This window comes from Thunnus thynnus, chromosome 6, assembly GCF_963924715.1.
Source record: "Thunnus thynnus chromosome 6, fThuThy2.1, whole genome shotgun sequence".
NCBI lineage: Eukaryota > Metazoa > Chordata > Actinopteri > Scombriformes > Scombridae > Thunnus > Thunnus thynnus.
This window is the reverse complement of record NC_089522.1, coordinates 9,950,083-9,964,673: the sequence shown is the minus strand read 5'-3', so window position 1 is coordinate 9,964,673 and position 14,591 is coordinate 9,950,083. Positions and strand designations below refer to the sequence as shown.

The 14,591-nt window shown below is 39.7% G+C and overlaps 1 protein-coding gene across 3 annotated transcripts in view; it reads left to right on the top strand.

Moving 5' to 3' along the window:
- Positions 1-14,591, top strand: part of LOC137184179 (nephrocystin-4-like) — a 168,478-nt gene that overhangs the window by 110,278 nt on the left and 43,609 nt on the right. For all 3 annotated transcript variants that reach the window (XM_067591614.1, XM_067591615.1, XM_067591613.1), the window contains exons 13-15: positions 719-876; positions 3,194-3,385; positions 5,757-5,944. In XM_067591614.1, coding sequence (XP_067447715.1) covers positions 719-876; positions 3,194-3,385; positions 5,757-5,944 — 538 coding nt within the window. The remainder of the gene's footprint in view (positions 1-718; positions 877-3,193; positions 3,386-5,756; positions 5,945-14,591) is intronic.

The window sequence follows — 14,591 nt, the reverse complement described above, 5'->3', positions numbered from 1 at the left end:
CTTTAATCTTTCTGCATTTGGCAGGCAAAAAAAATCGTAGATTTGAACAGCACTCCAGTTGGCAGGCAAGGAAGAAATCCTGCACTAGCTGTGATTTTAAATGGTCTGCATTGACTCAAATGGAAGAGACCTCTCTCTGTCAGAGTAAATTATGTTTTTTCATTACTTTACATCCCCTACACACAAAGATTGTTTTGCCATCCTGAAATCAGCTGAGATGATTGCTTACCATTAGATGAAATTGGATTTTCAACTCTCTTAAATGTTGTAAACCCATGAGTGACTAAAATGTCCTGGTTCCATCAGACTGATTTGGTATCATGGTCCTGAATCAGGCTCTGTGATGCTCTGATGTACCAGGGCAGCAACTAATAATTATTTATATTGTTTAGTAATTGGTCAATAATTTTTTGAGTGACATGTTAAAGCTGTAAGTTCTCAGAAAAATGTGAAAAATGCTCCCAGCACCTTAAAAGTATTTCAGATAAAAGCAGCAAATTCTCATTTTTGTGAAGCTGGAAGCAGAGAATATTTGGCATTTTGTGATTCTAATTCATCTTGGCCATAATTAAAGTTTGGAAATATTTGAATATATTTGAATATTTTTTTTCATATTATTATATTTATATATATTATTATCTTCTTTTTATTTTTCAAAGAGCCTCTTCATTTATGCACTACTGACTTCCTGCATACATATCATCCCATTGTGTTCTAGGCCTGCTCAGCTGTCAGCAACATTGCCCACCTAGAGATGGATCTTCAGCTGGACAGGGATGTGTCACCCTCAGCTCAGGATGAAGGAGACCAACTTCAGGAGCTGCCCTTCACCCCCGTCCACGCTCCTGTCATCACTCTTGGGATGAATGCACCGAGGTGAGCCCCTCCTATTGTCCACTTGAGACAAGAGTAACACACGAGAGGCATGCATGCTGGACATCATTTCCTTAAACATTTAATTTCACTGCACCCTTTTTCATGCTTTCCTCTTTGTTTTTTAATCATCATTACTCATCAGATGGAAATGGTCTGTTTTTGCCTCCTTTATTTAGCTTAGTTATTTGCAAAAATACATCTTAAATCCAGTATCTGAGACCATGGAGGTCTTATATTTTGCTCTCTGACACCCGAAGCTGCTTTTTGTCTTTTGTGAGAAGTAAAGGAAATAACACAGCATGTTTGTGTTGGCATCAGCCGGACAACAGGAATTACAATTAAAAGGTCAGCTATATATGAATTGGTAAACAGTGGCCAACATAATTATAGATGTTCATGATGTGGAGGCTTGAAAATCCATTAACTGAATACTTGAGTGGAACTGAATTATTGGACAGCCGTCTCATTATAAAAAGGACGTGCACCAGATATATGAAACGTACAATTGTTATGATTTGGCCATCTGGCCCTCCTGAAGATAGCCATATATTAGATGAATACATAGTTTGCAACATATTTTTCCTTTTTGTATTTTCACTATAGTTTCTGGAGTGGTTAACCTTTCCAGCATAGCCCATTAGGGTGGCATGAGAGTAACTCTTGTTTGATAGGAGACGTTATTGAATCAAGCCACTTTAAACACCCTTTCAACATGTTACTGTTTTATCTGGCCCCGTATCTCAGTGTGAACCTTGTACGGTACTTCATTACCACAATAGTTCACTGTCTTGCTATCTACAGAGGGATATTGATCGGCTCACTAATTGGCAGCCTGTGCACTTGGTAATATGGCAGTGTTGTCAGTAAGGAGGAGAATTCAGCTCAGCCAATTTAAAGAAGTGGTTTTGTCAGCCTTTACGTCCCACTTTGGGTAATGGTCTCAGCATTGTTTGTTACTGTGAAAATTCATTATTAAATCCAGCTGTAAGAAAGAGGTTTTGACTTTGATTTAGTGGTGCAGAGTGAAATGAAATGGGCTCACAGTTTACACTGCAGCTAATAATAGAGTTTGGAGAGGATGTCATAATAATAGCAGCAATGCAGCCTGGTCTGTTGAGGTGGGATACCAAATGAGAGCGAACACTCCTGCAAATAATGGGCACAGTAACTGGGAAACAAGGCATCGCATTAGCACAGAGAGTCTGTAAATAAGCAGCTGGCATCGAAACAGTTTCCCAATCCCAGAGTTTGGATCCAGACACGATGCTGTTCAGTTCAGTGGGCTGAAACATCTCTGCCTCTTCACTCGGAGCCAAAACATCTTTTTGACTGTTTTCGGTGTGGAATGACCCACTTTTTTAAGAAGAACAATGAAGTCTAAAGAAGTTTAATTGAAGTTGCTGTGCATATCTGATTGAACCTCCTTTGAAATAAAAAATGATGGCTTGAATATTAATCCACTGGGGCTAAATTAAGATATAACTTTGAGCGATGGGGAAATGAGGAAAGGCATGAAATTGACACATCCGCTGCGGAAAACCCAATCGACTGTCTTCTTCACTGTTGTTGCCTTAATTAGTTTGATCAGGGCTTCATTCTTTCACAAATGGGTCGCTGTGGACCCGACTGTTTACCAACTGGACACAGGCAGCGTTACTGTTATGATGAGCTCAAACATTATCGTTAATTTTCCCGTGCTTGCACTCTAGCCAGCCATCTGTACACTGTGTTTATCATACCCAGAGTGTTTGGTGTCAGCGTTGAAAGTATAAGTTATGAATGTTACCACAGTTGCGGAAAACAGGTGGCCACTATGATTAGAGATAACTGCCAATTATGCTTGAAAATCCTAGGGGAGCGATTTGGCACCCGTTGTCTCTCCCCTGTAAGTGTTCTCACGGTGCCGCCGCTTGACGGATATTACTGACGTCCTCATGTTGGCTCATCATTGTTTCATCGCGTTTTTTGGAAAGTCCAGGCGTGTTTAACTTGGATGAAGTGCGGAAATTGACGTTACACTGCATCTCCTAAAAGGCAAACATCTTGAGCCAGAATGGAACCGATCCAAGATAAACAGAGCCGGGTCTGAAGTGATAAAACAGCATAGAATTCCACTCAGATCTCAACATTTTCTCTGCCTCGTTTACAACCACAAATCATCTAAGTGAGGCCGGTGCAGCGGGGACTAAACACATTACCGCTTGCTGCTCATGAAGCATCAGAAGCAGCGTTTGCTGAGGCCTTTTCAGCTTGGTGAGTGATTGATGTGTGCTCATTATTCTGGGACCTTGCTTCTAATTTAAACCTTCTCCTTTAGTTCCTGCTCAGTCAGCTCCAGGAGCTCACTGGCCCACCTCCACTCTGCTGGCTTTCCTGACATCGTGGACTGTAGAGGGCAGGTGGCAGAAGTCCTGGACCCCACAGAGCCTGTGCCCTTTGACCCCCAGCGTGAAGAGACTGACCCTCTACAGGGCAACCTGCTGGTGTTCCAGTTTCTAGCATTTACCAGGTGAGGCTTGCAGTGCTGGGTCACATGAAGCTGCAGTGCTGAAGTAAATTTAATTATTTGTGGTTCCAGGAATGTCAACATTGTTGTATTGTAAGTAAAAGAGAGCAGTCATTGATTTGACAGCAGTTTACCCACATTACTGAACACTGAGCCAGTGGCCATTTAAGTGTATACAGGAATAGATACATCCTTCATGCATTTTGGTTGACAGCCAAGGACACCGCCCTGCTTGCCATGAGATTTCTTTTTTTTTTTTTTTTTTTGTATTGAACTGAAGCCAAGATACAAATACACTCAAAACGGGCATAAAGTCCTGCCAGTCATCCTCTACTCACATGTCAAGTACATACCCAAACACATATGCTCACAGTTGCAGAATAACACATAAACACATTTCCCATCAGCACAGGCTGGATAGCGCCTCTGTCAACGACCCATCACGAAAAACCCTGAAGCCAGCGTCCCTTCTGTCAGGGGCTGACAGTGGAGGGGCGCTGCTGAAGGATGGTATAAAACACACCACTGTTTGCGTCCGTCTGTCTTGTCAACTGCATTGTCAGCATTTTGATAAACCCAACTCACATCTGTCTCGTTCATCATACACTCAGCACCACGCCGCTGTGACTTCCTGCGCGCTAACCTCAACGCTCCACGTCCTTATGTGTGAATGGAAAGATCTGCTTTGTTTTCAGTATGAATGAATATCAAAATGTTAAGCTCTTCTCATCTTCCCATTTTTTTTCCCAGCACTACCAGCACTACAGCATTACTATTCTGTTTATTCCGAACAGGCTGACAATGAACTTCCTTTCTGCAGGCGAGTTGGAAGGAAGTTTGGTAGGAAGACCTAGTTATAGCTTGAGATTACAACAATAAATATTTAAAGCCTCTGGGTGACACTATCATATTATCAGCTGGAGACAGTGAAACAAAGATATTTTTAACATCAGAAAATATGGATTTTTACTTTAATTTGTGTGCTGTGACAGTGTGAGAGCTTATTTGATTCTTCTGGTTTCTTTTCAAGGCCTCCTTAAGGAGATCTGAAGTGCAACCTGAACCCACACACTTCAACATAAATTGCATGGCTCTGTGGCTCGGGTGGGGGGGGTTACCTCATAATTATGACAAACAGGTATAGTAGGCAGGAGGTTTAGGTAGCAGCAGCAGTAGCACTCAGGCAAGCGGGGAGCCCGTGGATAGGCAGTGTAATTTCTACCTCTCACCTAGGCGCCATAATTATCAATCTTGTCTGTTTACAGAATGAATATTAATGCCGGCTTCTCTGTTAAGATGGAACACGGCAGCATCTTTAACAGTGGAATATCAGTGTGTGTGTGATTGACTGGGAGGTCACACTCTGCTCTTATTAGATTCTACTTTGAAACCTCCGGCTCTGACAGCCTGTCCGTGGTCGTGGGGGGGGGGGGGGGGGGGCCTCCCAGCACTCCCTGCTTGTTTTCAAACGCCTCTTTTCTTTTTTCCTCATTATTGAATGCCCGATGACTGATTGCTAATCTATTCATCAGGCGGAAACAGAAAGAGGCTCATCCTGAAACTCGCTCATTATTTAATGTGTGTGGTGCTAAATCAAGAGCTTGCAGGCTCACCGGGACTTTTTGTGGGCCATCCGCAGTTTGAAGTGTGTGTTTATGTCTGTGTATATATGTGTGTGTGTGTGTATGTGTGTGTGTGTGTGTGTGTGTGGTTGTGTTTGTGTGTGTGAAATCACATTCTGAGGGTGGTGTTTGTGTGAAAAGGAGTAAACAAAGCATACATACAATTCCCTTTGTGTTAACAGATGAACTAGAATACAATATGCACTTTTTTGTACATATAAAGAGAATATTTCCTGTCTTCCACAGATCTAATGACTAGCTCTCATGCTGCCTGTAGTTTTCATTAAGAAGCTAAGCTATCCACTTCTTATAAATCAAAGGTATAATGGTGAGTTTGTACTTACTCAATCAGCTATCTAATTTATAGCCACTTTTGAGGTGTGATTTACCCCCTTAAGCTGTAAGTAGCAGTGAAGCTGAATTACCGGCTGGTAGGACGTGCAAGAAATGCATATTTGATTTTTTTCATTCATGGAATTGTCCGTGGTAAATCATAGTTGAAATATGATTTACTCTTCCAGTTTTTTAATGATATTTTCATCCATAAATTTTCAAATATGATTGCCACTCCCCACATAAATTTTGTAATAAAAATATCACAGTTAGCATTCATTTGATAATACGGGTAGTAAATCAAGCGCTTGTATTTTTTACATTTTTTTTTACATGCAACATTGCCATATTATTTTCATATAAAGCACCATGGATGATTGTTATTTTCTGAATAATCATCAACCTTTGTCTTTTGACAGAATACCAACAGCGGGGGTTGGTCCTAATTGGCCTGACAACATCTACTTCACCTTCCAGTTCTACCGCTTCCCACCAGTCACATCGCAGCAGCTCAAACTACTGACCGGTGACACGGTTCAGCAGAAAGCTGGCGATCCACTTCCCTGTGTACTGGCCTCCATCAACAAAGACGGCACTTTCAACTCTGGTAAGGATCTGCCGCTGCAATAAAAAAAAGATTTTGTTCACTTTCTCTCTGTAACACAGTCATGCCTGTGTGTCGCCACTGTGGACTTTCAACTATTGTTGGTGAATGAAGCTGTCCTTCCTGATGGCTTTTTCCGTACTCGAGTCCCAACAGTTTGGATGCACTGTGAGCATCTTACAGACAACTTGTGGGATCAATATTTTAAATGGACTGTGATTTGTTCCTACAAAACCATTTATATCCATTTCGTATTAGCATTGAATGAAGCTGGAGAGGCTTGAAACTCACTTGAGATAGCTAATGTATCACAGTAAACAATGACTGACAACTTCATATTTCTTGGTGTGTTCATGTCCTTGTCAGAAGGTGGGAAAATGCATTTATAATGCTGCTCTCCAGGTTAACATCGTACAATCGGTGCCTACAAACTGTAAGCTTGTTCCATGATTCTCCATGATGTTCTCTGATGCTTAGGCACTTCTCTTTCAATCAGCCGAGCGGGCGCTGATTGATGTCAAGTCTATTCATGTAGCAACTAATGAAATGGAAGAGATATTACAGCTTCTGACAGAGCGTGATATTGAACACACAAACAATGCCCCCCTCCCTTCGTTCCTACGCCTACCCTTATTCTCCATTCCCCAGACACACACTCCAGTCTAACTCTGTCAATATTTCTCTGTCTGTCTCTGCGTCTATCTCAGTCTGTATTATCCAGTGTGCACTTCCACAAATCCTTCCTACGTTCAGACAGATCCTTCCTTCCATATATTCTATGGCTGGGAGCCTCTTCACCTTTTTACTGACAACTGCTGAACTACTAAAGCTGCCCTTTTTAATTTCAAAGGATTAAGAGTTTAAAGTTCACTGTTTCTCTCAAGGTTTAACTAGGTAATTGTTTCCTCAAGCATCAACATCTGACACATCTGTCTTTACTTGCTGAACCTCAAAAACATTACATGCTACAATCTGTGAAGATGATATTATAGTTTCTCATAAAATTGCAACTCAAGAAGATTAGATAAACTGAATGGATCCATTGGAAATTCTACCATGACACTGAATTAGCTTTATTGTGGTGTAATTATTACAGGCAGATATGAGAAAGGTTTGTGAGCACTTGGAGATGTTCTGCATTTCTGCTCTAATTGCTTCCAAATTACAAGTTTCATATGTCAAGTTATAAACACAGGCTGAGAAAACAATTACACATAAACAATCTGAGATACTTTGTTTTTTATTGGAGAGTTGTTCATTTTGTGTAATGCTATTGATGTTTAAGCAACAAATTTAACCATACTAGCACAAAACAATAGGGTGCTGGAAGCAAAAAACAGCACTGGAAAAAGATCAAAACATATGAACATTGGTGAAATGGAGATAACTGTGCAGATATATTGGTCTTTTTTCACTCAATTGATTTCTTAAGCAATAAAACACACTTAAGTACACCCAAGGGTTTTGCAGCTTCAGCCTCTGGTATAACCAGTACTTTATTGTGTAATTGACATTTAAATGGTTTTATCACAAAAGTAAAACAATAAGTAAACAGAAAGGAAATGTTTGTTGTGTTCTGTTTGTGGTGTTGTACCACTCAATCTCATTAATGTCACCCAATGATGACTCAAGAAAAACATGGGAAAATAAGAGTAATTCAATCTGCCATTATCCCGTAATTACCATGTGTGGCCACAGTGATTGTTGTTCAGTAAAGTTATATTTCTTTAAAGCTGCACTATTGATATATTTTATATTAACAATGGAATAAAAGATTATACAATATGTGCAAGATAAAGTTTGACATTAGCTGAAGAAAGTTGTACATCTAGCATGACAGACACAACTCTAAATGAATGACGGCGTTGCTCCATGTCTGCTGGATGTGTAAATAAGCAATTGGTTGCTAATCAAATCAACATCATTTTGTAAGAGGGACAATATGTGAATGTTATCAGCAATGTCTCAGTTTGTTTTGCTTCCCCCAGATGGCCAACAAATAAATGACTGCTGCTTTTAGCTTCCACACTCTAAGACTGTGTATCTGATGGACTCTCTTTTGATAGCAATAATCAATAATTGTAGCTATAATCCAGACCTTCACAAGAGGAAAATGACCGTTCCCTCTTAAAGAGGCAGTGGTAGTTCATTCACATTTTGCAATTGTGTGTGTGAATGGCTCAATTCAAGTTATGCCACAGTACTTCAGTAGATCTAATGTCATGATTTTGACTTGAAATTATACATATTATTATATGTTATATATTATTATGTTATTGTTATAATTATTATTATTATTGTATATAATAAGCTTTTCTGTTACCAATTTGAAGGCCTTGTGTCGCTTTGCTCGGGGTCACTGTGAAGGTGTCTGACCAACCTACATCATTTCACATCACATACAGGCATATTTTTCTGTAAAATGTGTAGTATCATGATTGATTTTTTTTTTTTTTCTTTTTTCAGTGGTTGTGAATCTTCCTGCCCCGAGGCAGTAAACTATCTGCTACTGCCTCCATGCTTCATTGTTGAGAAGAACTGTTTGTATTCAGTGTGGCCTTAAGAAAATATAAAAAACGCAGTTATGGGGTTTTTTTCTAATAGTGTTTTCTTTCGGTGTGTCCTTCCACAAATTCCTCTCCTGTCCAGTGTTGTTTTCATGTGTCAGTCTTTGAAAATGATTGCAGAGCCCTGTCCGACCTGATGAGCTTCAACCACATACTGTATTGTAGGATCTCTGACATTCTCTCTTGGTGGATTTCTTTAAAGGACATGAGACATCAAAACCATATCTGGATGTCATCAATTCCTTTCACAGAAGTAATTACGGCGTTTTTTCTCCAGAATGCGTAAACAGTGTTTTCATTTAGGGTTGGGTTCTGATAGCAGGCTCAATTTTATATCCTGGTCCAAGTTGACGAAATACACGAGACTACTGTACAAAGCTAACAAATGTCTTATTGAATCTTTTATCTTTCCTCACTCCAATTTAATATCAGCTGGAGCTACAGTACCAGTCAAAAGTTTGTACACCTTCCCATTCACTTGAATGAGAAAGTGTGTCCAAACTTTTGAGTGGTACTGTACTTAATGTTAGAGCTACAAGTAGCAGGCCAAACTCTTAGCTATTGTCTAGTTACTATGCTCTACACATAAGGTGACAGAGATTTTTTTGTTAAGGAAAGAAGGACCACTCTGTGACACCACTCTATACCATCATGAGTGAACTGTGTTTTTGCAGTTCAGTAAAACAAAGTCTTTTCTAGTGAAACAAAGTAGCTGATCACGTCACATCAGTTTTAGTAGTCAGAATCTCCCAGTTAAACTTTCATTCATATCGTATCTATGATTTAAGCTCTGAATCAAATATGTGAAGCAACTAGCTTTTGAAAGATAAATTGACCTGTTGTGTTTTTCAGGACTACATTGTGAGTTATCCACAGTTTTGAATACAAATCATACCTTCTTGCATATAATTTACAGCACTGTTGTCAAGAAACTATCATTGCAGTTATCATACAGTGACTAATTTTCTATATCTTACTGATCCTGACTGAGGAAGTGCCTTCCTTCACTCTCTAATTGTAATTTTATGAAATTAATGTTATTGTAAAATGTTGAACAGGCTCTTTATTGGCTTCAGTTTATGTGATCTATAAAGATATGAATGATCCAAGTATTGTACAAGATCAATGATCCACTGACTGCTCTGTGGTCGTTCAGTATGAGTCTTTGGAAATAGTCTGTGAGTGTGTGTGTGAGGGTGAGAGACAAACAAAGGGGTTGAGAGAGAATATGGGATTTGACTTTGAGCTTCAAAGCCGCTGCAGTTATTCAGCGTTGTGATTCTGTGTTCTGCTGTGTAGAAGTTCCCCAGAAACCCATTGAAGTCCTTAACCCTGTTTAAGCGGTGAGTGGACATCCCTTTCATGTCTCCTCATGCACTTATTAGGTCTCAGAAAATGTGTTTCTATCCATCTATCTAGCCAGTTTTACAGCTACACTTGATCAGATTTGATGTTTAAAAAACAACAACAACAGAAGAACAGCCATCTATCAACTCAACTCAGAGAGATCTTCTTTCAGATTATTTTCTGGCACTGTGTATATTTCACTAGCAGGAAATAACGTTTACACTGGAAAATACATATGAAAACCTGAGAGCAACAGAAGTTTAATGTGTCTTCTAAACAGCAGCGTGTCCAGATTTCTTTGCGCACTGACCTGGTAAATGGATTAAGCAGCAATTCAGACATTTTGAAGTTGAGTTCCCAAACATGCAAATTTGCCAACTGCAGCTTTTTGAAAAAAAAAAAAAAATAATCACAGAGAATGATGCGCTTTTACAATTTCCATAATTTTTCTCCCATCAAAGACAAAATCTTTGTCCCATTTTATGATACGTAGTCCATAAGACAAATAAGCTCCTTCACTCTCTGACCCTCTATTTCTCACTGTGGCACTAAGTACTCAAAGACTGAGAGATATGTGAGACACAGTTTGGTGTCCTGCTGTTAACCTCATGTAAAATAGCTCATGTAACTGATTTCACTTAGTCAACAGGTGTTAAATTTTCACAGTTATGTGAAAGCTATTAATATGGTCATTAGGTAATAGCAAATAAAAGTTTTTTAAGGCTTATTTTGAAGGCAGCAGTGGGACAAACTGGAGGTTTCTGTGTAGTAAACACTTACAACAGATCAATATATGAACTGTGTCATTTTCAGCACTGGTTTGCCAGGGATGGGAATAATCCTGAATATGCCCTCCACAGCTATGGTCCACCCACACAGCAGCTTTCTCTTGCATCCTGATTAGAACTCTTCTGCGTGGGCGGGTACAAACTGTGCTTGACTGACATTTCTGTGACTTTCCAGCTGTTGCATCTGTTACAGTTTTTCTTGATTGCTCAGTAACATTACAAATTATGCTCCATTTCCCCAAAACTCTAAACTCAAATACATAACTGCTCACTCATCTTCACAAACTTCAAACCTCCATGTCAAAACCAAACTCTCCACTCAAAACCATGTAATCTTACATCTAACTTCAAAACACTACTGTAAAAACCTGATATTGCAATGAATGATGGCACTTATGAGTTTCCCCCAGAACAATCTCTTTACATGATGAACACAATATAAAGACACAACATGTATGCATTTTCAAAAATTTTACATGTACTGTATTAAAATACACTGAAATTGAGTGAAAAAGTAAATGCACTGTAAAATATGCAACTGATAAAAAAACATACTGTAATACAGTAAAATAATTTCCATGTATTTGATACATACAATATAAACCAATGAAAAACAAAAACAGTTTGTACATAAAGAAAGAAATGACATTTATTCTGCCTCAGCTCTTTGTGGATCCATTGATCCAAGACGAGTGAACTGACCCGCGGCCCTTTTATCTATTCTGAGGTTCTGATTGGTGTGTGAACAATTTGACTCTTAGTGTTTTTACCTGGGGAATTGCGTGTTAATGGGGTTCCAGCTGTGATGACTTGAGTTAATGATATTGAATGCCAGTGCTTTCTAAATGAGCACCTGAGTGAAAACAAGGGAATAATGTTTATAGTTTAGGGAAATGGGTCTGTTTTTTGGTAGACGGCATCATGGTTTGGAGTGTTTAGTTAATAGGCCCAGTTATAGTGTGTAAGCGATCGAGAAAAACTGTAAGGTGCATTCAAAATGAACGCAAGGCAAATTTTCGCCTCCTGTTTATTCTCCACAAATGCTACCACCAAACATGCACGTATGTGTAGTTTAAGATAAGTTTGTGTGGCTGCTCAGTCTCAACGTTTACCAGGAACCTCCAATTCTTTTTCTTATTTTTTTACTTCTCTTGGCTCGGTATTTTTAATAATTGGAGTGAAACCCTCGGATGATTGTAAGTTTTCTCTCAAATTGAGTCAAATTTAATTATTCGACATATTTGCATCTGACCTGATGTCTTATCAACCAGAATCACTGAAAACACTCATGTGGTTAGTCAGGGCCTTTGAAGAAAAATGTAATTTTCGATGTAAAGATGTATACTACTTTTTCTTTTTTTAATCTTCCTCAAGCTGTCTCACTACAGTTTCTGACACTCTAAAGTAACAGATGCAGCCTACTTGTTGCATGCCTTTATATTTCACAGAGTATTTGCTTCAGTCATTCATTCGTAAATGTAATGGACCTCCTTACAAATACACATTACGGTATATATTGTATTCATCTGATATCTTATCAGATGAATCAGATAGATGTCAATCTAAATGTGTGGGCAGATTGCTTTAGGCAATGCAAAATGGAAATGTATTCATCTAATTTTGTCAAGGATTATTACTTTTAGGTTTTCCTGTAGAAATCTCATTTCAGATTAATTTCAAAATAAATATCAAATCCGACAGTGCATGATATCCATGATATTGCAACAAGAAACCCCAAGTGGCTAACCCAACGCACCAGATGGTTTGTTACACAGAACCATCTGAGAAGTCGTCCTTGGAAACTGTTTGGAAAAGAGCAAGCACTTTCAAAAAATACTTGGCAGGTGATTGGATGAACCATCTGTCTATCAACGTCTATCATATCTGACCTTGCCAGGCAGCTGGATTCGCGAGATCACACGAGAATCCTCATAGGACACAAGTGCAGAACTTGAATCCTGACAAGATGGAATCTCATGTGATCTTGTGATGTCGTGATCTCACTAATCCAGCTGCCTCGCAAGGTAACCAAGTAGCTAATAGGTTGTTTGTTTTGTTGTTTTTTTTAAAGAAAAAGGCAGTTTCCTGCAGATATACTGACAAATATAGCCTTAGTCTACTATGATGCTCCGGCTTGTGTCAGTCTCTACATCTATCTGTACACTCTGTGCATCCTCACTGTTTTCTTTGCCTGCAGCCTTCACAGCGTTGTTGAAAGTTGTTGATCCCCTGCAGGATTTTCAGCCTGCCTGGCCTGCTGTGTACACACCAGGCAGGCCATCCAGGTTAGGGAGGGGGAATCTGCTGGGTGCCGCTCCTCGTCCGCAGACCTAGCTGCACACTCACACACACACACACAACCCTGTGCAACCCTTGGGCCAGATCTGTCAGCTCTTCCCCGCTTGTGAGCACAAACACACACAGCACATCGCCCCCCCCCCCTCTCCTTTCCGCTCCCCCTCCGTGCTCTCATCGCCATCCGTCCACTGCACACAAGCCCAGAGCATGCTGGGAGAATTAATGGTCCAAGTGGAGAGACTTGGCGGGTGGTTGTGAGAGGGGGAGGTGAATGAGTCTGCATAGGTTAGGTTAAGGGAAAAGAAGTTCTGATGCAGCACAGACATATTAAGACTGCTTTGGTCTTCATCTGTCCCTCTCTGTCTCTTCATCTTCCTCTTGAGTACTGTCAAACATGTCTTTAATGGCCTTTTGGTAAAAATCTTCAGTCATTATCACTGTTCTCTACGAGATAGAACAGAAGTTCCCCCAGTTAGAATGTTTTTGTTCTTTTTTCTTCAGATATCTGATCAGAGTGAGTGGATTTTTACTCAGCAGTTTGTGAAACCTGCACAGTAACCTACCTCAACTCGCTTTCCAAAACCTTCTGCTGCAGAGTTTTAGTGTCTCATGGTGATCCAAATGCTGTTTCAGAGGCTTCGGAGCATGTTACTAGAGAATATGATACTGTAAATTTAAACAAAACTGAAACTGTCGAAACCTAAATGTAAATAGACCTGATGAGGGATTCAGAAAAGTTTCATTTTCTAAAAATCTATTTGAGGTTCAATAAAGTCCTATGGAGCCCCAACCCTAACTATAGATATTGGCATTTACGTTAAAAGAAACCCAAAAAAACACCCACCCCACTGGTAGAAATGTTGCCCTTAGAATAGGCAGCTTTTCATGAGAATACTGTAAGGAGTGTGCAATTTTGTGTGTATTTGAAGAAAGAAAAGAGTTTTTCTTCAGTTCATGCGTGGAGAGAGTCAGAGGGACTTGCTGGTCTCTTTAACACAGCAGGACTGTCACCAAAGGTCCTCATTACTCCACTTCTATCCAGCTGGCTGCTTCTCTGCACGTTCAACTTATGGGAATAAAGACAGTGTGAGGGCTTTGATACAGAGTTGGAGGGATGCTGGGGGGAAATTCTGGCACTTGAGTTGGCACACAGACCCACACTCACACCTTTAATACACATACAGCATAACATTAACACGCTGCTGCAGGTTGGGGTTTGGGCTGCAGCTGAGTGTACACTGTACCCACTCACCAGCTGAGTTGGATCACTGATTGGGTCAGTTTCATTTGAACTGTTCAGAGCTAGGGGGATGAGTCAGATTTCAAGTTGGTAAATAACATAGCAGTCATCAGAGAATCACAAGGCACTCATTTTACACTTTGTAAAATCTGGGCTTGTACTCTGAACTGATTTAACCAAAATTAAATGGATGGTGTGTGTGTCCCTGCATGTGACCTTGTTGGGGACGAAATAAAAAATTGCTAACAATATGAAAAAAATTGCTAATTTCTAATGAGATTTACTTTACACCTATTGTCATCAGAACAGCTTCAGTCCTTAAAGTCTGCGTAAAGCAATAATAAATATGTGTTCTGTCTCACCACAGAAAAATGTGTAATTAACCACCCAGCCAAATTTGAATGATTAAA